The 26,065-nt window shown below is 42.8% G+C and overlaps 1 protein-coding gene and 1 pseudogene across 2 annotated transcripts; one reads left to right on the top strand and one right to left on the bottom strand.

Annotated features, from left to right (window-relative positions):
- Window positions 1–738: 738 nt before the first annotated feature.
- LOC105730575 (KH homology domain-containing protein 1) lies at window positions 739–17,574 on the bottom strand. 2 transcript variants are annotated; one of them, XM_012471893.2, is made up of 4 exons: window positions 17,184–17,574; window positions 1,838–1,962; window positions 1,487–1,669; window positions 739–1,158 (listed from the first exon to the last, which is right to left on the bottom strand). In XM_012471893.2, exons 2-4 carry the CDS (start codon window positions 1,947–1,949, stop codon window positions 959–961), a joined length of 495 nt encoding a protein of 164 aa, XP_012327316.2. In that variant the 5' UTR covers window positions 1,950–1,962; window positions 17,184–17,574; the 3' UTR covers window positions 739–958. The 2 variants fall into 2 exon arrangements, with proteins under 2 accessions (XP_012327316.2, XP_064216491.1); XM_064360421.1 differs by lacking the exon at window positions 17,184–17,574 and having other exon boundaries at window positions 1,838–1,967.
- Window positions 4,036–4,213, top strand: LOC135268459 (U4 spliceosomal RNA; annotated as a pseudogene).
- Window positions 17,575–26,065: the final 8,491 nt, after the last annotated feature.

Here is a 26,065-nt window from a genome sequence, read left to right as displayed (position 1 = left end):
CCCTTAACACTTTTGGTATTTGTCCTGATGCTATTCCTCCCCTAGCTCCCCACTCCCCAAAAGGCACTGGGGTGAGATGTCGGCCTCCCTGTGTCCATGTATTCTCATTGTTCAACTCCCACTTATGAGTGAGAAAGTGCAGTGTTTGGTTCTGTTCCTGTGTTAGTTTGCTGAGAGTGATGGCTTTGCACCTTCATGCTTGTCCTTGCAAAGGACATGAACTCATTCTTTTTTATGGCTGCATAGTATTCCATGGAGTATATGTGCCACATTTTCTTTAACCAGTCTATCATTGATGGGCATTTGGGTTGGTTCCAAGTCTTTGCTGTTGTAAATAATGCTGCAATAAATATATGTGTGCAAGTTTCTTTATAGTAGATTGGTTTATAATCCTTTAAGTGTTTACCCAGTAATGGCATTGCTTGGGTCAAATGATATTTCTGGTTCTAGATCCATGAAGAGTTGACACACTGTCTTCCACAATTTTTCATGCCTGTTTTTTGTATAGATCATGGTTTAGGATTTTCTTTTTTTTTTTTTTTTTTTTGAGATTGATTTTACACTTGTCACCCAGGCTGGAGTGCAATGGTGCAATCTCGGCTCACTGCAACCTCCACCTCCTGGGTTCAAGCAATTCTCCTGTATCAGCCTTCTGAGTAGCTGGGATTACAGGCGTGCACCACCACACTCTGGGGCCAATAAGTTCATCCTAAGAAAAGAGGACAGCACATCAAAGGTTTTGCATCTTAGGTAGCTTATTTTATTGGATTACTTTGCCAATATAACACTTTCTTACATTCAGGAGACTTCCCTCAGACACATGCCTAGAAGGTATCAGAGGGACAGGACTCGACCCAGAAATCCAAACTTTCTTCAGTGTCTTTCATGTCTTTCTCACCAAAAGCAAAGCGAAGACTTCTCCTCTCATCTGCACTTCCCAGGGGAGATCAGTCCTTAATTACGGATAGAGTGAACTCAGATGGAATCCCGAACAGCCCATCACTTGGTAAGGGGAAGGCTGAGGAACGCTAAGACACACGGTTCCACTTATTCTGGGAGCCAAAGACAGGTCTCCAGTGTATGGTGGCACACTAATGGAGGCGACCAGATCATCGTTGGTCAGGGGCTGGCTTCGGACACGTTCTAGCATCTCCAGGCCTGCAAAAGAAGTGCTCAGGGCTGATGAACCAGGGCCCATAACTGGGGCCCATGGGAGGCCTGGACTCCACCAGGAACATTGCAGGGAGGATGTCACCCGAGCCCAGGCCTTCCAAGGTAACCCGTTTACACCTCCCTGCTACCTTCTCCAACTTAAGCAATCTCATGCCACAAAAAAATGAGCACTATTTTTCCCAATGGACTCTGGGAAGCACCTGGATTCCCCAGCCACACAAGGGATTCTTTAAGAATCCAAGATGCCACACAACTCAGCCAGAACTCCACCATCAAGCCCCTCCACCACCACAGTTCAGCTGAGGATACCTACCTCGAGCATGACGATAGGAGTCCTGGCTCCCCACGCAACAGAACATGTGCTGCAGCCACTGCCTGGCCCTGTGTGGTCCCACTACAGTCACACGAGTCTGGCCTGTAGCTGTGAACCAGCTCTCCAGCTGAATAAGGGTGTGGCTGTTCATCTCGATGCAGCGAAGGTATATGTCACTGTGCCCTGTGAGCAGAAGAGGTGAGAGGAGGGAATGTCAGCCACCAGCCCTTGGGGAGTGGGGAGGTGGCTTTGGGGGAAGGGATCTGAGAATTATGAAGGTGGCAGAGTAGGGAAAGATTGAAAATCGAGAAGACAAGGCTGAAGAAAGGGACATTAGCAGGGGCTACTCACCAAAGATAAGCTCCTCCTGGTCCTCTTCCATGTGGAACACCATTGGAGCATGAAAGTTTTCAGGCAGGGTCCACCATGGCTTCTTGCAGAGAGCACTCGTTCCCATGTCCATGCTCTGCTCCCACCTGTTTCAGAAGAGGGGCAAGTCCAAGCAACTGGTTGGCAAAGGACTTGGAAAAAGTGAGGAAGGGCCCAGGCTCTGTCCTTAATATGGAATCCAAATGACCTGCCCCTTGAACCACGCAACAGAACATGTGCAGCAGCCACTGCCTGGCCCTGTGTGGTCCCACTACAGTCACACGAGTCTGGCCTGTAGCTGTGAACCAGCTCTCCAGCTGAATAAGGGTGTGGCTGTTCATCACGATGCAGCGAAGATATATGTCACTGTGCCCTGTGAGCAGAAGAGGTGAGAGGAGGGAATGTCAGCCACCAGCCCTTGGGGAGTGGGGAGGTGGCTTTAGGGGAAGGGATCTGAATTATGAAGGTGGCAGAGTAGGGAAAGATTGAAGGTTTTTTTCCAGTTCTGTGAAGAAGGTCATTGGTAGCTTGATGGGGACAGCATTGAATCTGTAAATTACTTTCGGCAGTATGGCCATTTTCACGATATTGATTCTTCCTAACCATGAACATGGAATGTTTCTCCATCTGTTTGTGTCCTCAGCAGAGCAAAATTTTTAAAGGAGGGCAAAGATACCAGAACGAGTATCTTGTTTTATTGTCTTGGGTTAAAGTATCTACTTGTCATCAGCAGCTTGATCTGAAGACACTGTTTTGGTCATCTTCTTCCAAAGATCATTACTCTGGAAGATACTTAAGAATCCTCAGTTTATGGTTCCTCAATGAAGTCCTTTCCATTGAGGACAAGGGTAGTTTTTCTTCTGATTTTTAGAAGTCTTTTCCAAAAGACTAAATCTTCAGGTTTCTAGTCATGCAGAGACTAATTAGGTAGATATATGGGGAAGATTGTTGTTACCTATTAAAAGCTAGATGCATCAAATGAATCCTTTGTAGTATTTAGAAATGTGAGCTTGTGGTATGACAGAGTACAGGTTCAGGAAGTGAATTCCTAACTGCATGGAGTAGCCTATGGATCCCAGGAGGAGTTGATATTGCCATCAAGGCTAATAGCAATTCCCAAGACATGGAAGTTCAAGTCCTGGAGAGCAGTCTCAAATTTAGAGTTAGAATTCATTTTTTTCCTAATTGTTCTAAATATTCATTTGGTACAGCAAGTATGTTATTATTGTTAAAACAAACAAAAAAAAAAACATTTTGGAACTCCTCTTTTATAACAGCTATGGGAAATGTGTGCCACACACACACCCCATCCCCCAATCACTGAAGATATGTTGGAATTCCTTAAGTCCAGAATAACAGTCAAGCAATTTAATCAGCAAAACCTTGGTTGTCTATCAGGAATATCTTCAATCCATTCTGCAGGTAAGCAGACAATGGCTAGAACATATTTACAAACCTTCAGTATGGCAACTGCTTTCGTTAATGCTACTTGTTTAGTGTAATGGTACATTATTTCCTCAGGATGCTGGGTTATTGCACTTTGAATGTGAATCTCCATTTTATCATATGGCTACCCCCTTAGGTAATAGCAAAGCTTCTAAAAGTTCTTTAATTTCTTGCTATTTTTAATGAGACTTACTCAAGAGGTCAGAAAACCTCTTCATTTCCAAAGTTTTCTGATATGAACCAACTCATTATATATCCACTGCCTATATAAATATTTGCTTTTTTTTTTTTAGCAGGCCCCTCCACCACTCAGAAATATTGCCTCTTTTAATCTCTCCTTCACTGAATGAAGGAGAACAATTCAGCCACTTGAGCTGATTTAATTTCTGGGAGAAGGTTATAAAATAATGGTAAATTTAGAATCATGATAGCATAGAATACTTGAAAAATTCTTGTTTACATTTTTAGACATTAACCATTAAGAAGATACATTAACATTTTAAAAAGAACTTTCCTTTAGATCAAATAGTCCAAGACCAACAAAAAGAAAAAGAAAAAAAAAAGAACTTTCCAAAATATCTATATAATGCATAGATAGGTCCCTAAAATAGGTCAAATGATCATGAATACTCCCTTCTCAAGTAAGAGTGGGACAGTTGTCATGAGAATTAAGGAGGGCACTAACAAATACCCAGTAATTTACACCATAAAGTACATTATGAATGTCACTAATTAGCTTTGTGCAGTGGCAGTACTGAAGCCAATGAGGTTTATCTGAGGCACGATTATTGCTAATTGAATGTCTCTAATTGATAAATGACAAAGATATTTTCTTCTTTATAATCAAGGTCTTAACAGTAATATGCCAGTCTATAAAATAAGAAGGTTTTTTAACTTTAGAAGTACACATCATTTTATTAGAAATAACTTAGAAGAAGCCAATTTTTCTTTTGACTTGTCAGTTTTTTATGTTATTCTAAGTTTGGTAACCAAAAGAACACTCATAATATGTTAAAGCCACTCAAAATTTGCAGAACATCAAGCAAACCTGAATATTCCTTTTTATATATAAATTAAAAGAGCAAACACTTTTATTAATAGTGGACAGTGGTCATTCCAAGAAACCAAAATAAAAGGCATCCTAATACTTTGATTATTTTGCACGGTAGGCTTGAATTTTAGGAAAAAAAAATAACTTTTTTTTTTTTTTAGACAAGAGTTTTGCTCTTGTCGCCCAGGCCGGAGTGCAATGGCATGATCTCAGCTCACTGCAACCTCTGCCTCCTAGGTTCAGGGAATTCTCCCACTTCCACCTCCCCAGTAGCTGGGATTACTAGGTGTCCACAATGATGCCCTGCTAATTTTTGTATTTTTAGTAGAGATGGGGTTTCACCGTGTCAGCCAGGCTGGTCTTGAACTCCTGACCTCAGGTGATCCACCTGTCTCAGCCTCCCAAAGTGCTGAGATTACAGGCGTGAGCCACCGTGCCTGGCCCAACATGTTTTAGAATAGAGTAGTAGTGGTTGAAATGTATGCATTTGGGATGTATTTTGAAGACAGAACTATCAGGATTTTCTGATTTCAAGATTTTGGACAAGTAGCTCCCAAAAAAATGTTTTTAAAAATTAGATTCCAGACTGAGTACTTTCTTCAGCATCTTTCCACCTCTTTCTCCTGCAGCTGTGGCAGGAGCAACAGCAATGACCCCAACCTGAGGCTGCTCCCTGGGTAATACCCATAGGCCCCTCAGCTGAGAGGGGAGCTCTGTGCCCCAAAGAAGTCCATTTGAAAGAATCAAGTTGAAGACACAGCCCCTTGCAAGAAGGAGATTAAGTCACACTTGATGCTTCCCCTCAGTCGGAAAGTGGGGTCCAGCCAGCTAGGACCACCTGGTGGCCCTGGGAAACACTAACACCCACTCACCCCTTTTCTGTTGCAGGCTGTTGCCCCAAGAGTGGAGAGAAATGTGAATGCCTCCAACGAGTCTGTTCAGGGACAGCAGTGGAGTCCCAGACCTGGCGCCAGGCCCTGGTCCTCGCTCCAGGTAAGGCAGCGAGATTGGCTATATTGGGTTTTGGTAGTGGGAGACAGACCTGAGGACGGAGCCCGGGTGGACTACTGTGAGAAATATGAGACCACATGTGCGTCTCCTGGAAAATCATTTTGCACAGTCCTGAGATTGAGAGCCTGGAGCATCCCCCTTTCTGCTCCCTCTTTCTTTCTCCTTCTCTCCTCTGTCTTCTACTCTAATCTAATGTCCCATCTCTCTCTCTCTCTGTCTCTTTCTCTCTCTCATCTTCCCTTCTTCCCCTTCTTTCTTCTCTCCCTCCTCCTGGTTTTCTTTCCCCCATTTTCTTAGAGAAGACTGCCTTTTCTCAGAGGAAAGTGGGGTGAAGTAAACAGAAAGATTTCTTTCTGCCCAGGGGGAAAAATAAGATAGAATATATGATCTGAGAAAATTAGAGTACAGAATGCAATTAAACCGAAAAGAGGAAGTTAACAAGACATCCCAGCCCCTTGGTCAGTGAGGGGAGGCATCAGGTGTGACTTAGTCTCCCTCTTCCAAGAGGCTACCTCTTCCACTTGATTCTTTCAAATGAACAAATATTAATCAACAATCCAATCCACTTTCAATTGCTTAATTACTATTCCTTTTAAATGCCAACCATCTGACTTTTCCTGTTTCCATCTGTCCTGTGGAGCTATTTGGTATTGCACATCAATGGTAATGTCTGAACTTAAAGGAATTTTTTGAGGAAAAAAATATATAAATAAATTATCATACTCCTGAGGTTTTCTGGTATGACCTTTATGTTAGGAGGCAAAAAGAAAAAGGTAAAATTTCAAAACATTTATTTATAAATGACACCAGTGTTATCAGGACACTTGGATTTCTACTGAGAAAGCTAATCTTCTAGTTAGCTTTGTGTACACGTTGATAATCACTTTCTCAAATATTAACCCTTTGGTGAAATAAAGAAACCATTTAACTTTTGTATTAAAGCTTTAAAACAAAAATCCAGTTTACCAATGTGGTGCTACCAGGAAGCTGAGGCAGGAGAATTGCCTGAACCCAGGAGGCGGAGGTTGCGGTGAGCCGAGATCGCGCCATTGCACTATAGCCTGGGTAACAAGAGCGAAACTCCGTCTCAAAAAAAAAAAAAAATTATTCTCAAGGACACTAGACTTAATGTTGAATCAGAAAACCTTTAGGTGGAGAAAAATACTATTGATAATACAGAAAGCCAATCATTTGCCTTCTAACTTAAACATGTATGAGAAAAAAATTTACATCTAACCCATAGAAAGTTTCAGTCCCATCTTAGTTTTTAAGTATCACTGAACACACACTGGAAAATATAAACATAATCAAAAAGAAATGTTTCATTGTCCTTCCATCCTATTTTTGACATGAGAAAACTCACATTTCAATGAATTGCTAAAGCCATAGATTCAGCTGTTTTGCACTAAAAGAAGTACACAGTTCAATTACAAAAATTATTAAAATTAAATCATATACTTAAAAAAAAAATTTTTTTTTTTGACAAGGTCTCATTCTGTCCTCCATGCTGGAGTACAGTAGCAAGATCACAACTCACTGCACCCTCAACCTCCCAGACTCATTCTATCCTCCCGTCTCAGCCTCCTGAATAGCCCAGGCTGATCTTGAACTCCTGGGACTAAGTGATTGGCCCATTTTTTCAGTCTTCCAAAGTAGAGAGATTACCAGTGTGGGCCACAGCTGAGGCTCACTGCAACCTCTGCCTCCCAGGCTCAAATGAGTCTCATGCCTCAGCCTCCTGAGTAGCTGGGATACAGGCATGCACCACCACGCCCAGCTAATTTTTGTATTTTTTATAGAGATGGGAGTCTCCCTATGTTGCCCAGGCTGTTCTCAAACTTGTGGACTCAAGCAATCTGCCCTCCACTACCTCCCAAACTGGAAGGATTACAGGTATAAACCACTATGCCCCGCCCTAAATCATATCCTAGTAATGATTTTGTTGAAATTTTTTTTACAGATATCACAATGTATAGAGTGAATTAGCTCTTCTGGTAACTTAAAGCAATTGTCAGGCAAACTTTTTCTATAAAGGGCCAGAAACTATCCACTCATAAAATGCAGTACAAAAGGAGTCAGAGGCAATACATAAATAATGGGCACTGCTCTGTTCCAATAAAACTTTATTTATAAACACAAATTGAATTTTATATAATTTTATGTCATAAAAATATCATCCTTTTGATTTTCTAAACTATGTAAAAATTTTTAAATGATTCCTAAACTACAAGCTATACAAAAAACAGGCATGAAAAAGGCATAGTCCTATCCATGTACTAAATAGTGCAATACTTCAATAAATAAAAGGCTGCAATTTTATTAATGCCTGAAAAGACCAATCAATTAAATAGAACAGAAAACCAAAAATACATCCACATGTATGCACAGAAATTTAATATTGAATAAAGGGAACAATTCAGATTACTATGGAAAAGACAGGTTACACAATCAAGGATTGAATAATCATCATTAGAATAAACAGGTTAACCTATTAAAAATCCATTTGAGGCCAGGTGCAGTGGGTCACACCTGTAATCCCAGCACTTTGGGAGGCCAAGGAGGGAGGATCACTTGAGCCAAGGAGCTTGAGATCAGCTGGGCAAGACAGTGAGACCTTATCTCCACAAAAATAAAAACAATTAAAAAATTAGCCAGACATAGTGGTCCATACCTATAGTACAAGTTGCTCAGGAGACTGAAGTGGGAGGATAACTGGAGCACAGGAATATGAGGCTGCAATGAGTTATGATCACACCACTGTACTCCAGCCTGGGTAACAGAGTGAAGGTCTGTCTCCAAAAACAACAGAAAAAAACTGTAAAATTAGATTCAAATATATATATGTAAAATAATAAAAATTCATTTGAACAATACCTAACAACCTAAATTAAATCACATCTCAGGAATATCAAACTTTTAAATGTGAAAAAGAAAACACAAACCATAACAGAGGAAACCATTAGTAAATATTTTATAGTTATGGAATGAGGAGGGCATACCTAAGATTGAAACAAAATCCACAGACAATAAATATAAAAAGACTCAGGCCGGGCACAGTGACTCACGCTTATAATCCCAGCACTTTGGGAGGCCAAGGTGGGTGGATCGCTTGAGGTCAGGAGTTCAAGACCAGCCTGGCTAAGATGGTGAAACCCCATCTCTACCAAAAATACAAAAATTAGCTGGGCATGGTGGTGCATGTCTGTTATCCCAGCTACTCAGGAGGCTGAGGTAGGAAAATCGATTGAGTCAGGGAGGTGGAGGTTGCAGTGAGCCGAGATTGGGCCACTGCACTCCAGCCTGGGTAACAGAGCGAGACTCTGTCTCAAAAAAATGAGAGAGAAAGAAAGAAACTATGAGAAAGTGTTCCTGCTCTAAAATGCAACCATCCACAAGATATATTATTAAGTTTAAAAATGGCAAGATGCTAAAGAGTGTATTGTATGATGCCATCTGTATAGAAAAAAGAAGAAAAGAAATTGTGTATGTGCATTTATCCGAAAACTAAGGGTACACAAGAAATTAAAAACAGATTTCCTACAAGAAATGATACTGTATAGCTGACAGACAAGATTTGGAGAGTATCTTTTTCATTAAAGGCACTTTTTGAATACTGAACCCAATAAAGATATATCTTCAAAAAACAAAATTTTAAATTCAAATGAAAATGACCTAGCTGAATTTTTTTCAGTTATTGGTTTACTAAAAAACAAAAAATAAGCTTTTTTTTTTTTTTGAGACAGGGTTTTGCTCTGTTACCCAGGCTGGAATGCAGTGTTGCGATCTTGGCTCACTGCAGCCTCCACCTCCTAGGTTCAAGCAATTCTCCCACCTCAGTCTCCCAAGTAGCTGGATTACAGGGGCGAGCCACCACACCTGGCTAATTTCTGCATTTTTAGTAGAGATGGGGTTTCACCATGTTCGCCAGGCTGGTCTTGAACTCCTGACCTCAGGTAATCCATCCACCTTGGCCTCCCAAAGTGCTGCTGGGATTACAGGCATGACCACACCCAGCCTTTTTTTTTTTTTTTAACCAGTTTTCTCAAGAAAATGCTTCAGGCAAGCATCCTTCAGTGGGATCATTGCTTGCAGTCATTGTAGTTTAAGGAGTGACAGGTCAGACTCCTTAAACTACAATGAAGTATATACAGACCTTATAAGAAGAAGTATTTTCTAGAAATTTGTGTAATAAAAACTAGCACAGGGCCATGATTGTCAAGCCTGAAGTTTTAATGGAGTTAGAAATACTGTGGTACCACTGACAATCATGAGGTTCCTGTCTAGGAATGTTTTAGTAGAATCAAAGTGGATTACTTTCCAAAGGTCAGGCATATACATTTATCTCCTTAGGCCTAGTAATTCAGAATGTGCTTCACTCCTTTACAGGTCCTTTTATTCAATATTAGAATAAATTCCTAGCTATTAAAAAGACATTCATTCATTTATTCAACAAATAATTACTTAGTGCCTACTATATGGCAGGTGCTATGCTAGGCCTCAGGACCATTATAACATTGAACAATTTATTTCTAGAAAATAGCTTCATTGAACAACTTTTGAGTACATTATTTATAAACTTATTGAAAATATTATTTTCCCATTAAGAAGTGGCCTTTATGCGTAGACAATTTTTATTGGCAGTCTGTGAACAATCTGAATTATTTCAACATTTGCTTTATAACCTCACTCTAGATTTAGACATAAGCCAGTCAGGGTGTCTGGAGTTACAAATTATATTTGGTCATGAAAAAGCAGCATGATAGAAAGTTCTTACTATTAAAAGCCAATTTACTAATACATAAGTGTATCTGCCAAACATAGCTGGTGTAACTGGTGACTTCACACTTTAGCATTGCACATATTCTTCTCAGCCGAAGTAAAATATGTGACAATATAACGACATGGTAGGAGAATGGTGCCTGTCTTATAAGACATTTCCAGATGTCTCATCTCATATAATCCACACTCCTGTTATCCCCATTTTACTATCAGGAAACTGATTTTAAGATAAGTTTCAATAGGTGTCTAGCTAGTAAATAGTGGAGTTTGAACTGGAACCGAACTCTCCTGGTACTAAGCTTTATTCTTTCTACTGAGGTATGTATGGGCTTAATGTTTATAAAATAAAATGCTTTAAGTAAATTATCTAGAGGTGCACCTGAGTTAACGTAATTAAAATTACCAGCTGATCCTTACAAAACATTCCCCAAAGAAGGTTCTGACTAATATGTATTACAAGGCATGGCTGATGGGCCATGGTGACTCATGCCTGTAATCCTAACACTTTGGGAGGCTGAGGCAGGTGGACAGCTTGAGTCCAAGGGTTTGAGACCAGCCTGGACAACATGGCAAAACCCCATCTCAACAAAAAATACAAAAATTAGCTGGGCATGGTGGTGCATGCCTATAGTCCCAGCTACTGGGGAGGCTGAGGTGGGAAGATCACTTGAGCCCAGGAGGTCGAGGCTACAGTGAGCCCTCATAGTACCACTGCAGTTCCAGCCTGGGTGACAGAGTACAGTTTGTCTCAAAAGAATTAACAAAAACAAAAAAGAAAGGCATGGCCTTCCTTAGGAATTTTGTTTGAGGATTCTCTAACAATGGCAACCAAATTGAGGATGTCTGGGTCATGGTTGAGAATTTTTTTCCTTTGGTTCTTTTTTTTTTTTTTTTTTTTTTCTGAGACAGGGTCTCGCTCTGTCACCAGGCCAGAGTGCAGTGGTGCGATCTCAGCTCACTTCAACCTCCGCCTCCTGGGTTCAAGCAATTCTCCTGCCTCAGCCTCCCAAGTAGCTGGGACTACAGGTGCGCACCACTACGCACAGCTAATTTTTTTGTATTTTAGTAGAGACGGGGTTTTACCCTTTTGGCCAGGATGGTCTCAATCTCCTGACCTCCTGATCTTCACCCACCTTGGCCTTCTAAAGTGCTGGGATGACAGGCATGAGCCACGAGTACAGTGGCACAGTCTTGGCTTACTGCAACCTCCACCTCCCAAGTTCAAGTGATTCTCCTGCCTTAGCCTCTCGAGTAGCTGGGCCCTCTTTGGTTCTTGATTATGATTCGTCTTCAAATAGTTAAGAGCAGCTTGTGCTGTTTGATATTTGTGATCAAGTAAAACTCTTTGACCCTCAGACAAATATAGCATGATTTCACATATATGAAATATCTAGGCCATGCATAGTAGCTCACACCTGTAATCCCAGCACTTTGGAAGGCCAAGGCAAGAGAACTACTTGAGGCCAGGAGCTGGAGATCGGGCTGGGCAACATAGTGAGACCTCATATCTACTAAAAATTTTAAAAATAAAAATAAATTAGGGCCAGTAGTGGTGGCCTGTAATCCCAGCACTTTGGGAGGCTGTGGCAGGTGGATCAGTTGAGGTCAGGAGTTCAAGATCAGCGCGGCCAACATGGGGAAACCCTGTCTCTACTAAAATACAAAAATTAGCTGGGCATGGTGGTGCATGCCTGTAATCCCAGCTATTCGGGAAGCTGAGGCAGAATTGCTTAAATCTGGGAGGTGGAGGTTTCAGTGAGCTGAGATCATGCCACTGCACTCCAGCCTGGGCAACAGAGCAAGACTCTGTCTCTAAATAAATAAATGAGCCAGGTGTGGTGGCATGCACCTATAGTATCAACTACTCAGGAGACTGAGGTGAAAGGATCACCTGAGTCTGGGAAGTTGAGGCTGCATTGAGCCATGATTATGCCACTGCACTCCAGCCTGGGTGACAGAGCAAGACCCTGTCTCAAAAAAAGAAATATCTAGAATAAGCAAATATATTGCAAAAAGTCTCTCACTATTGCTTGGCCTACAAGAAAATCACGTAAGTGTTAGCCCAGTTAAAATGAACGCTGAGTCTCTGTATCACAGCTCATGCTGTGGAAAGAATGCATGTGACTATTCCACAAGCTTAAAAAATGTCTTATTGCCAGGCGAGGTGGCTCACGCCTGTAATCCCAGCACTTTGGGAGGCCAAGGTGGGTGGATCACGAGGTCAAGAGATTGGGACCATCCTGGCCAAAATGGTGAAACCCCGTCTCCACTAAAAAATACAAAAATTAGCTGGGCATGGTGGCATGTGCCTGTAGTCCCAGCTACCAGGGAGGCTGAGGCAGGAGAATTGCTTGAACCCAGGAGGTGGAGACTACAGTGGGCCAAGATTGCGACACCGTACTCCAGCCTGGTGCCTGGCAACAAAGCAAGACTCTGTCTCAAAAAAAACAAAAAAAAAATTCTTATTAAGGATCCAAGGGCCAAAGGCGGAAGGTGGAGGGGGTGATCAACTTTGAAACCTAGATTCAAAAAGCACTTGTGTGTGACTTCAGAAAAGTTATCAATCTCTCAGCATCAGTTTCCTTACCTGTAAAATGATATTGATCATTCCTAATTCCCAGCAGTTGCTGGATCACATAAGTTAATGTGCCTGAGTACAAAGCTGTGAGCCCTCTTCCTCTCCCTAAGACCCAGGTGAGTTGCTCACCCAGCAGATGGAGACTGTCTGGAAGGGCCTGTTGGGCTGCCTACTATGGTATCAAGCTTTGAGCTGGTAGGGATAGAGGCCTGACCCAACGAGAACCCACTGGTGAGAGGAATGGCAGTTAATTGCAAGGGCAAGGCTTGCAGGAAGAATTTTTAATAGAATCTGCTGCTCAGGTGCCTTACACAAATTCCCTGGGGACCTGCTTCATCCTACTCCCAGCCAGAGCAATATTGGGACCAACAAGCTCTTAAGGGAACCTGGTGGCTTAAGACAACATTTTGAAATTCAGGTAGTGTTTTACTTTCCTGTGTGGCTATGAAAGTGATTATAGAGTTGGTACTCACATCCAGGTCCCATCTTTCCTCATTTTGGAAGGCTTTCTGCTGACAAATCCAATATGCTTTTTTTTTTTTCTGATGTTCCTCACAGACAAGAACCAATATGCTTTTTTAAGAGACCAGTTCTGCTATGTTGCCCAAGCTGGAGTGCAGTAGCTATTCACAGGTGCAGTCATAGCGCACTAGCCTGGAGTTCCTCGGCTCAAGCAATCTTCCTGCCCCAGCTTCCTGAATAACCAGGACTACAGCCATGCACTACCACACCTGGCTAAATTCAATATTTTAACTCAGTTGGAAGAAGAAGGACATTGGGGTTCTTCTTACTTCCCCTTGAGAGGACCAGATCTGGTACCCAATTTTTTTTTTTTTTTTTTTTTTGAGACAGTCTGGCTCTATCACCCAGGCTGGAGTGCAATGGCACGATCTCTGCTCACTGCAACCTCTGCCTCCCAGATTCAAGCGATTATCCTGCCTCAGCCTACTGAGTAGCTGGGATTACAGGCACCCGACACCACACCTGGCTAATTTTTGTAATTTTAGTAGAGGTGGGGTTTCACCATGTTGGCCAGGCTGGTCTCAAACTCCTGGCCTCAAGCAATCTGACTGCCTCAGCCTCCCAAAGTGCTAGGATTACAGACATGAACCACCTCGTCCGGCCTGGTACCCAATTTTTAGAACAAAAATATTTACATTCAGAAAGAGAAGGATAGATCAAAGAGAGTGCAGAAGCAGTCACATAATAGATGCAGCAAGAAAGTCATCCTTCAGATTTATAAACTCCTTGTCATGTTGTTTCCTCTCTTGTCCCCTTCTCCACACTTTTAAACAAGTATGTTATGGTCTAAGTTGAGAGCTTGACAAGGTTTTCGCTATGATTGAGGCATCAATCTCTTTTGTAATTGAATCTATTCACCCAGGGATAATGTGAGCAAACCATAATGAAGCTCTTTGTCCTAACTAGGCATTTACCATATAACCATAATAAGAAACAAGCCCCTGGAAGTCTTTTTTTTTTTAACCACTTATCTGGCAGTTTCTCTTGCTGTAGTTCTGCCTTCATTAAAAGCTGTTCAGGGAGTAGGGCACAATCTTTGGAAGCATATCTAAGATGCCAATTTATTTGCATTTCAGTGAAAAGTAAGTCATCAGGGTATTTGGGACACCTATTCAAGCTTTTCACTTCAAGTGGTCAGTATCAGCAGGGACCACTCCTTTCCAGCTTTCCTCATTCCTACTTTAGAGTCAGCTATTGTGCCTTTATACCTTCAAATTAGGGTATAGATCCAATATAAAAAAAATTTTGGGGCTGGGAGTAGTGGCTCATGCCTGTAATCCAAGCACTTTGGAGGCCAAGGCGGGCGGATCACCTGAGGTCAGGAGTTCAAGACCAGCCTGACCAACATGATGAAACCCCGTCTTTAAAAAACAAAAAAAGGGGCCGGGCGCGGTGGCTCATGCCTGTAATCCCAGCACTTTGGGAGGCCGAGGCGGGTGGATCACGAGGTCAAGAGATCGAGACCATCCCGGTCAACATGGTGAAACCCCGTCTCTACTAAAAATACAAAAAATTACCTGGGCATGGTGGCGCGTGCCTGTAATCCCAGCTACTCAGGAGGCTGAGGCAGGAGAATTGCCTGAACCCAGGAGGCGGAGGTTGCGGTGAGCCGAGATCGCGCCATTGCACTCCAGCCTGGGTAACAAGAGCGAAACTCCGTCTCAAAAAAAAAAAAAAAAAAATTTGTTTCTGTAGTTATTAGAGAGGAGTCCTATGTGATTTACAGAACAAGTTGAAATCATTCTATCAAGATGTAACAAAGAATTAAGGGGAAGGGGAAGGTTAATTAGCCACTGACCCACCCTAAAGATGAACTTTCTTTAGTTCACAATGATAACTGTCAATTTATCCTCAATGTTCAGAATAATGCCTAATACCCAGTAACCAATCAACAAATATTTGTTTAGCAAATGAGTAAATTATTACCATAGTTTATGTACCTGCTGAAATTATATTTTTCTAATTTTAAACCATTATGCAAAAAATGTTTCCAGTTAAATATCTTGCATACCTCTTTTTGAACACCTGTTTATCTGTAGAATAAAAAAGTGAAATTAGAATGTCTGAAGCAATGTTTTTCATTATAATCAGTATTACTTTGAAGATTACTTAATTTTAATATTTTAACTTGAATTAATACTGCCAAATCTACCCGTACCCCTGTCAGTGACTATCCTGATTTATACTTCTACTAAGAATATTCACTTTTCCACAAAATTGATATTTTCAAATTTTAGTTTTAGCCAGTGTGAGAGATAATGGTTCTATTGTTTTGCTTTGCATGCCAGGGTCACTAGTGCAGTTAAGCATCTTTTTGTTTTTTAAGCATCTTTTTTTATGTGGTCAGCTTTATTTCATTCTTACTTCTTCATCGATTATCTATTTATACATTTGCCCATTTCTCTATGGGGTTGTCTTTTTCTTTTTTTTTTTTTTATTCCATTTCCACAGAAGATTCACTGATTGACTTGCAAAGAAGGGTTGGCTTTTTCTTACATATATTTGTTTTCACTGCCTGTTCCAGATGTCAATTATTTGTGCACTGTATATGTTGCCTCTTTTTGAACTTTACTCGTGGTATTTTTGTCCCATGAAACATTTTAGCCCATACTCTCACATGGAAGAATAATTACCTTGCAAGCCTGTCTTGTCTACTCCTATTCAGTAGCATCAAATCCAGTTGATTTGAGTCTTATCCTTCCTTCAGAGGAAATACAGTGTGGTGATTAGAAGCACAGGCCAGGCATGGTGGCTCACTCCTGTAATCGCAGCACTTTGGGAGGCTGAGGCAGGCGGATCACCTGAGGTCAGGAGTTCTAGACCAGCCTGGCCAACACGGTGAAACCCCTTCTCTACTAAAAATACAAAAATTAGCTGGGCATAGTGGTGCACACCTGTAATCCCAGCTACCTGAGAGGCTGAAGCACAAGAATGGCTTGAACCCAGAAGGTGGGGGATTGCAGTGAGCCAAGATCATGCCACTGCCCTCCAGCCTGGGCAACAGAGCAAGACTCTATCTCAAAAAATAAATAAATATTTTAGAAAATAATAATAAGCATAGACTCTAGGACCAGGCACAGTGGCTCACGCCTGTAATCCCAACACTTCGGAAGGTCAAGGCAGACCCCTTGAGCCCAGGAATTTGAGACCAGCCTGGGCAACGTGGTGAAACCCTGTCACTACAAAAAAAAATACAAAAAAAAAAAATAGCCTAGGTGGTATGTGCCTGTGGTCCCAGCTACTCAGGAGGCTGAGGGGAGAGAATTCAGACTCTGGGGCAAAACTGATGTGTTCAAGCAAAGGTTTTGCCACTTACTGTGTAATCTTGGGCCAGCTGCTTAACCTCTCTAGACCTCACCTGCCTTCTCTGTAAACCAGAGGTGATAACCGTACACCCATTTCATAGGGCTGTGGTGAGAACTAGGTAATACATTTAAAGAGCTTAAAACCGTCTGGTGCATAGCAAGTGTTACGTAAATGTTAAACCTTTCCTGCCCTTTTCATCTGCTCCTCCTTTTCCTTTTTTCCTGTTACAGCATTCCTTCTTTTTTCTTATTTCCTCACTATGCCTTTGCTTGAATACTAACCCTTAAAGAAATTACTGGTCCAACAAACAGCAGGCAATAAATACTTCGTGACATTATTTTAAATGACTTCAGAATAATACAAATATATCCAGCATAATAGTTTACATTTTAAAGGTGTTATACCCATTTTGTTTTGAGGTATGTCAACAAAACCCATGTTTCTTTTCTATCTGTAAGTTTAAAATGTCCCCAAATCAATTAAAAATAGAGGAAAGTCAGGCTGTTTTTTCTCTTTGTACTGCTATCTCCTGTTTCTACTGTTCTTACACTTCTTTGCAGCTCAGTTTCTTTATCTGTAAGATATTCTTAGGATGAACTTAGTAAGAAATGTGCAAAATCTAGATGAAGACCCACCAGATAGGATGCTCTCTGCAGACACGCAACTCACTGACTCAACCAATGAGGAAATTATCCCACAAAGCAGATAGTCCTAATGGAGGGCAGAATTCAGGACTGAGGCATCTCAATGATGCCGCCGGGAACCCAGGCTTCTCTGTCCCTTCACTGGACTAACCGAGTTCGAGACCACAAGCGGGTCAGGTCGCCAAGGCTGGCGTGGCCGGTAGGAATGAAGGAGGTGAGGGTGGGGCGCCGCAGGCCTGGGCAGGGTATTGGCTGCGGCGGCGGCGGCGGCGGCGGCTGGAGGCCCGGCTGATTTGAGGAGACTGCGGTGTCTCCCGGGCCGCGCACCTGATCCTTCCTTGGGTCCGCGCGCGCACAGCGCGAGGCGCGCTCGAGCGGAAGTGGCGGCGACCCCGCCGGAAGCGCGCGGCTAAGGCAGGGGAAGCAGCCCAGAGCCCTCCTCCCGCCTTCTCTGTGCAGGAGCCAGCCTAAGGAGCCCGTTGCCGACGCGCGGATAGTTCAGCAGCTCTTGAGTCCGGGAAGCAAGAGTGGGCGGAGGGAGGAGCCAGTGGCAATGACCCAGACCTGAACGATCACCCCTTACCAAGCCGGCGGAGCTGTTTGATGAGTGGCTTCCAGGCGGCGTCTCTTGCTCTCAGCCCGGACGGGGTCTTGGGGACCCAGGCTGTGGGGCCGCCTCTTCCCCTGCCTTCAGTTCACCCAGAGATAAGGTGAAAAACCTTAGAGACCGTCGGGAGTCGGTCCACCAAGGAAGGGCCAGGCTCCCCAGGAATGTTGCCTGGGGAGGGGTGTTTGTGGGGAGGGGTGTCTGTGAGGAGTGCCCCAGGCTCACCTCTGCGGGGCACTTGAAATGCTCCACATCCCCAGCGAACAGCGTGTCATGCATCACACCATGGTGTATTTGAGATCCCATCTGCCACTTGGGCTGGAGGAAATGAGTGTTCCTGAGTTTCTTGTCATTGCTTCCTGAGGGTTTCAGTTTACTGCTGTTGGTTTATGGCCTCAAACATAAATTTGAAGAATTTCGCCCTGTCTCGCAGCATTGGGAAGGAGATTCTTTTGTTCCAGTCCGTTTGGACAATTAGTTGGGAGTATTTACAAAAGGTCAGGCCGGGCATGGTGGGTCACACCTGTAATCTCAACCCTTTGGGAGGCCAAGGCGCAAGGATCGCTTGAGCCCAGGGGTTCAAGACCCACTTGGGCAACATCGGGAAACTGTGTCTCTACAAAAAAATTTTAAAAGTAGCTGGGCATGATGGTGCGTGCCTGTTGCCCCAGCTACATGGGAAGCTGAGGCAAAAGGATTGCTTGAGCCTGAGAGTTCAAGGCTGCAGTGAGCTGAGATCGCACCACTACATTACAGCCCCGGCGACAGAGCAAGACCCTGTCTAAGTCAATTCTTCAGTGAAATCACAAAATCACTAATGTAGGTAGGGAAGGGCCAAGGGAGGTAACAGGAGTGAGGGAACACAGACACCAACAAAAGTTCTAACTTTGAGGACGACTCTAGTATTCTTTTCATCCTAAGACTTCTGGCCTATCAGCTAGTTCAGACACAGCCTAGGAGTCTCAAGCCAGTAAAAGGAACAAGGAGGCAGGTTGCCCTCCTGGGGCAAAGCTGTGGCCCCACCCTTGATGAAGAAGGCCTGTCAGAACCCAGGACCAGTGAGCAGGTAGACTCCTGAAGGTTTAAGATTCTGTGGAGCAGGTATGTGCAGTGCCAGTACTCAACCAGCAACTGATGGACAGGAATAAGTAGAGCTGCTCTGAGTGTATTCTCTTGCAAGCCTGGGCCAGAGGCACACAGGAAGGAATGAATCATGTGGTGTGGTAGGCCAGGTGTGGAGCCAGAGTGGAACCAGGACCAGCCAGTGCCAAGGCAGGGAGAAGAGTTCCTCTGGCTGACATTGACAGGGAAGCTAAGTCAAAAACCTGGAATGGTTTGCTTCAAAGACTGGATGCTGCCTAATGACCTCAAAGACCAGTGACATCTGGACTTTGAGTAAGCAAGGCAGATTTTGGAATGAGCACACAACTTCAAGTAAGCCAAGACATGATTACCTCTAGTTTCTGCTGCTCCTAGAGGCAGAATCATCTGAGAACTGATTGAAAAGTGTCTGTATATCCCAGAGACTAGTGCACTCTAGGATAAAAAGAGTGTCTCAGCCCTTACTCTTGGTTGGATGCAGGGCTCTAGTGTAGTTTGAATAAAATGTCACAGAACAAATGTCTAAGACCTTTAGATTGAGTGAGTGTTAGAGTTTGTCTAATAGTAACTTTCTCATCAGTATCTATTTAGCTGTTCTGCATAGGCCTTTGAGATATGGAAATAAGTAAGATAAATACTCCCCACAAACTCCCAAACAATTAGAATTTTGAGAGAAGAATGAAGTAGGAACTCTACTGTACTGAAGAAGGAATTGGGTGGACAGAAAAGAGCTGACTGCCTGAGATCAGGAGTTCAAGACCAGCCTGGCAAACATGGTAAAACCTCATCTCTACAAAAATAAAAAAATTAGCCGGACTTGATGGCAGGTGCCTGTAATCCCAGCTACTCGGGAAGCTGAGGCAGGAGAATTGCTAGAACCCAGGAGGTGAAGATGGCAGTGAGCCAAGATCGTACCATTGTGCTCCAGCCTGGGCGACTGAGCAAGACTCTATCTCAAAAAAAAAAAAAAAAAGAGGTGACTGGTCACTGTGAGCTGGATTTGGGGAAGGTGGGAATGGAGACTCAGGGCTCTTGCTGAGAGGAGTTTGAGTAAACCTTTTTCAGGTTCTCATGTCTTTAGCACTTAAATCTTGGACTTAATAAATAGACTGGCAGTGGTGGCATCAACACAACTAAAAGGCAGGGTTACCCTCTTAGAGTACACTTGAAAAATCGGTCTGAAATGAAAGAAACTTTGTTGGTGGAGTGGAAGTGCAAGTTTTGGTTGGGTGCAGTGGCTAATATTTTGGGAGGCAAAGGTGAGACGATTGCTTGAGACCAGGAGTTTGAGACCAGCCTGGGCAACATGGGTCTGGCTTCATTACCCAGGCTAAAGTGCAGTGCAGTGGTGTTCTAACACCCACCCAACCTAAGGGTCTTAGTAGCCATAGAAAAAGCATTGCCAAAATTATGCCATATGTTAAGATCAAGGCTTATCTTTGGGTGTTGAGTGCAACAGTTGTTATAAGAAGCAAAATAAACTTAGAAGCAAAGGAGTGGATGAGGATCTGTCTTGGGGGAAAATCCAAAAATCAGTTGTGATTAGGGTGTAGTACCTTTTGGCCTGACATATAACAAACTCTGCAAAACTTGTTTAATGAAAACAAGTGAGATGTTAGACCCTAGTGTCACTCATAATAATGAAATAGTCAACATTTATTGAGCTTTTACTACATACCATAGGTATTCTTCTAAGCTTTTTACTTTCATTAGCTCAATAGTCCTTGCATTATCATATAATAGGCACTACTGCATGGATATTTGTGTCATTTACTGAGGGAGCAGTTATCAAGAGCCCAGCCAATAAGTGAGAAATCTGAGTTGATTTTAAAGTCCCCCTGTGTTTCAACGAGGATGCCAAGACCATTCAATGGAGGAGGGACAGTCTTTTCAAAAAATGGTATTTGGAAAGCTGGATATCCACATATGAAAGAATGTTGTAAAAAAAAAAAAAAAGAAAGAATGTTGTTAGACTCCTTACCTTATACCATACACAGAACTTAAAGTGGATCAAAGACCTAAATGTAAAACTGTTAGAAGAAAACATAGGGCAAAACCTTAATGATGTTAAATTTGGCAATGATTTCTCATATATGACTCCAAAGCACAAGCAACAACAAGAAAAAAAGATGAATTGGATTTCATCAAAATTATAAACTTTTGTGCATTAAAGAACATGATAATGAAAAGACAACCCACAGAATGAGAAAAAATATTTGCAAATTATCCATCTGACAACAGAATAATATACAGGATAACAAACAACCCAATTGAAACATAAAGTAGCCAAGCACAGTGGCACACACGTATACTTCCTCCTATTCAGGAGGCTGAGGCGGGAGGATTGCTGAGCCCAGAATTTCGAGACCGGCCTGGGCAACATAGCAAGATCCTATCTCAAACAATAAATAAATAATAAGCAAAGGACTTGAATAGATGTTTCTCCAAAGATGATATACAAATGGCCAATAAGACCATGAAAAGATGTTCAACATCACTAGTCAATAGGGAAATGCAGATCAAAACCACAGTGATATACCACTTCATATCCATTAGTATGGCTACTATCAAAAAAATGGAGCCTGGCACAGTGGCTCATGCCTGTAATCCCAGCACTCTGGGAGGCTGAGGCAGGCAGATCACCTAAGGTCAGGAGTTTGAGACCAGCCTGGCCAACATGGCAAAACCCTGTCTCTACTAAAAAATGCAAAAATTAGCTGGGCATGGTGGCAGGTGCCTATAGTCCAAGCTACTCGGGAAGCTAAGGCCCAAGAATTGCTTGAACCTGGGGAACGGAGGTTGCAGTGAGCCAAGATCATGCCACTGCACTCCAGCCTGGGTGACAGAGCAAGACTCCATCTCAAAAAAAAAAGAAGAAAAGAAAAAATGGAAAAGACAAAGTGTTAGCAAATATATTGAGAAATTGGAACCCTTGTTCATTACTGGTAGGAATATAAAATAGTGCAGCCACTGTGGAAAACAGTTTGATGTGTCTTCAGAAAGTTAGAAGATTGCCATATGACCCAGCAATTCCATTTTTAAGTATATATTCAAAGTAATTGAAAGCAGAGACTGAAATAAGTACAGACACTTGGATGCCAGTATTTATAATAGCATCATTCACAGTGGCCACAAGGTGGAAGCAACCCAAGAATCCGTGAGCAGCATAAACAAAATGTGGTTTATACATACAATGGAATATTATTCAGCCTTAAAAAAGAATTAAATGTGACACATGCTACAACATAGATGAGCCTTGAAAACATTATGCCAAGTGAAATAGGCCAAACACAAGTGGACAGAAATTCGAAGATTCTACTTTTATGAGGTACTGGGGATAGGCAAATTCATAGAGACAGAAAGTAGAATAAAGACTACCAGGAGCTGAGAGTACCCTCTTAGAGTACACTTGGAAAATCAGTCTGAAATGAAAGAAACTTTGTTGGTGGAGTGGAATGGAAGTTTGGTTGGGTGCAGTGGCTAATATTTTGGGAGGCAAAGGCAAAGGTGAGAATGGGATGTTGTTATTTAATGGATACAGAGTTTCTGTTTAGGATGATGAAAAAGTGCTAGAAGTAGATAGTGATGATGGTTGTACAACATTGTGAATGCACTTTTTTTATTTTCAAAATGATCTTTTTATGTCTAAATGAATGTACTTAATGCCACTAAATTGTACACTTAAGGATTAAAATAACAAATTTTATGTTATATATATTTTACCGCACACACACACAAATCCTTTTGCAGGTGGATATGTCTAAAAAGTCATTTTTGTTTTTAGTGTTCCAGCCAAGAATGGCAGACCTTACTTTGGAATCTATTTTGCCATTGGACAAAATAAGAGAAGATTGTTGGACCTCTGATGAGGCTTCTGCCTGGAGTGGGGGTGAGCTGTTTGGAAGAGGATTGGAAGTCTCAAAAGCAGCAATTAGTCAAAGCCAGGCGAAACAGGCTGGTGGGCTGGATGCAGTGGCTCATGCCTGTAATCCCAGTACTTTGGGAGGCTGAGACTGGTGGATCACAAGGTCAGGAGATCGAGAGATTGAGACCATCCTAGACAACATGGTGAAACCCCGTCTCTACTGAAATATAAAAAATTAGCCGGGCGTGGTGGTGCATGCCTGTAGTCCCAGCTACTTGGGAGGCTGAGACAGGAGCATCGCTTGAACCCAGGAGGTGGAAGTTGCAGTGAGCTGAGATCACACCATTGCACTCCAGCCTGGCGACAAAGCAACACTGTCTCAAAAAAAAAAAAAAAAAAAAAAAAGGCTGGTGTTGGGAAACTGCTCGGGAGTCATGTTGTTGCTCCTGGAAGTGGGTTGAGTCAGCATCTTCCTAGGTAACCTTACCATCTTACTTTCACACTTTCTTCCTGATTTGGAGTCCAACACTTGTGGTATCATCAAAACTTAAAAGAGTGTTATAGCAACAGAAAATGGACTTAAGGAAAAAAAAAAAAAACTTAAAAGAGATGATCACCTTCTAAGAATTAACCCAGGACTAAAATGAAGGAGTTCTGCTGAGATTGAAAATTGGAAGGTTCTAAACCCCATTGTACCCATTGTATTGGTTTCCTATGGCTGCCATAACAACCACAAATTTGGTGATTCAAAACAGCAGAAATTTATTTTCTCACGGTTCTAGAAATCCAAAATCAGACCGTTGGAAGGCTTGGTTCTTTCCGAAGTGTCTCGGAGAAAATCTGTTCCTTTCCTCTCTCCTAGTTGCTAGTGGCTGTAAGAGTCCTTGGCATTCCTTGACTTGCAGATGCATCACTCTAATCTCTACCTCTGTCTTCGAATGACTTCCCCCTGCATCTCTATATATCTACTTTTTTGTATCTTATAAGGACACCTGTCATTGGATATAGGCCCATCTGAAATTCAGGATAATTTCATATTGAGATCCTTAATTACATCTGCAGTGATGGCTCATGCTTGTAATCCCAACACTCTGGGAATCCAAGGCGGGCGGATCATCTGAAGTCACGTGTTCAAGACCACCCCGGTCAACGTGGCGAAACCCCGTCTCTACTAAAAATATAAAAATTTGCTGGGTGCAGTGGCGCATGCCTGTAGTCCCAGCTATTCAGGAGGTTGAAGCAGGAGAATCGCTTGAACCCCGGAGGCAGAGGTTGCAGTGAGCTGAGATCGTGCTACTACACTCCAGCCTGCGCAACAGAGGGAGACTCCATTCCAAAAAAAAAAAGAAAAAGAAAAAGAATAATTACGTCTGCAAAGACCTTATTTCCAGGTAAGTCTATGTTGACAAGTACCAGGAGTTAGAACTTAGATATATCTTTTTGAGGTATATAATTTAACCCACTACACCAAGTTTACAATATATATCAAGACCCTCTTCACTTAGTGTCCTGAAGGAAATGATCCTACAGATGGAAAAGTTTTTATTTCTATTTTTTCTTTTATTTTTTCTGAGATAGAGTTTCGCTTTTGTTGCCCAAGCTGGAGTGCAATGGCATGATCTCAGCTCACTGCAGCCTCCACCTCCCAGGTTCAAGTGATTCTCCTGCCTCAGCCTCATGAGTAGCTAGGATTACAAGCACGTCCCACCACACCCAGCTAATTTTTGTATTTTCAGTTGAGGTGGAGTTTTGCCATGTTGGCCAGGCTGGTCTCCAACTCCTGACCTCAGGTGATCTGCCCGCCTCGGCCTCTCAGTGCTAGGATTACAGGCGTGAGTCACTGTGCCCAGCCTCTATGCCTTCTTTTTAGAGACCAGGTCTTGTTGTGTTGCTCAGGCTGGTCTCAAACTCCTAGACTCAAGCAGTCCTCCCCGCTCAGCCCCCCAAGTAGCTGACTCTGTTCTTTTTTTGGTACTGTACTTTATCTGTTCCAAGGACTGTTCCCAGTCTTTCCCTGCCCCAGTGAGGCCCTGGACTTCCCTCATGCTTGCCCTTGCTCTCTGGCTTAGGATTGATCCTGCCCCAGGAATTCCATGCTGGGGAGTAATTCTTGGGAACCAAGAGAAAAAGCTGAGGGGAGTGGGTGCAGTGGCTCAAGCCTATGATCGCTTTGGGAGGTCGAGGCAGGCAGATCACCTGAGGCCAGGAGTTCGAGAATAGTCTGGCCAACATGGTAAAACCCCATCTGTACTAATAATTCGCAAAAAATTAGCGGGGCATGGTGGTGGGCACCTGTAATCCTAGCTACTCAGGAGGTTGAGGCAAGAGAATCGCTTGAACCCAGGAGGCGGAGGCTACAGTGAACCAGGATCACGCCACTGCACACCAACCTGGGCAACAAGAGTGAAACTCGATCTCAAAAAAAAGGAAAAAAAAAAAAGCCAAGAAATAGAGAATATGAAACATTCCAAGAGTTTCTGGCCCAACTGGTCTTCCGCATGGGCCTCAGTGAAGCCTCTCTACTGTGAGCATTTGAACTCATTAACATTACCCTTCTTAACTGAGTGGTATATTTATTATTATCTCTCTCATTATTTCAACTACTAATGATGCTGCACTATTGCAAATTGATCCTTCTGTAAATAAGAAAATATATATATATATATATATTTTTTTTTTTTTTTTTGAGACAGAGTCTCCCTCTGTCACCCAGGCTGAAGTGCAGTGGCACAATCTCAGCTCACTGCAACCTCTGCATCATGGGTTCAAGCAATTCTCCTGCCTTAGCCTCCCAAGTAGCTGGAACTACAGGTGCACGCCACCATGCCTAGCTAATTTTTGTAATTTTAGTAGAGACGGGGTTTCACCATATTGGTCAGGCTGGTCTCGAACTCCTGATCTCTGGTGATCCAGATCCACCCACTTCAGCCTCCCAAAGTGCTGGGATTATAAATGTGAGTCACAGTGCCTGGCTTTTTTTTTTTAGATGGTGTCTTGCTCTGTCACCCAGGCTGGAGGGTAGTGGCACGATCTCGGCTCACTGCAACCTCTGCCTCCCGGGTTCAAGTAATTCTCCTGCCTCAGCCTCCCGAGTACCTGGGACTACAGGCGCATGCCACCACACCCGGCTAATTTTTTGTATTTTTAGTAGAGACGAGTTTTCACCGTGTTAGCCAGAATGGTCTTGATCTCCTGACATCGTGATCCACCTGCTTCAGCCTCCTGAAGTGCTGGGATTACAGGCGTGAGCGACCGTGCCTAGCCTGTTCTCTTTTTCTTTACACATTCTGTCAATATTTT

This window comes from Aotus nancymaae, unplaced genomic scaffold, assembly GCF_030222135.1.
Source record: "Aotus nancymaae isolate 86718 unplaced genomic scaffold, 86718_ANA_hifiasm-v0.15.2.pri h1tg000040l, whole genome shotgun sequence".
Taxonomy (NCBI): Eukaryota; Metazoa; Chordata; class Mammalia; order Primates; family Aotidae; genus Aotus; species Aotus nancymaae.
Note: the sequence above shows the minus strand (reverse complement) of the source record. Positions and strands in the feature narration are given on the sequence as shown.

Excerpts from the sequence above, each read along its gene's own strand:
- LOC105730575 (XM_012471893.2), bottom strand. The coding sequence starts at position 1,949 with ATGGACATGGGAACGAGTGCTCTCTGCAAGAAGCCATGGTGGACCCTG. Across the intron at positions 1,670-1,837 it reads CCAGGAGGAGCTTATCTTTG|GGCACAGTGACATATACCTT; the intron begins GTGAGTAGCCCC and ends TTCTGCTCACAG. Across the intron at positions 1,159-1,486 it reads CTCCTATCGTCATGCTCGAG|GCCTGGAGATGCTAGAACGT; the intron begins GTAGGTATCCTC and ends CTTCTTTTGCAG.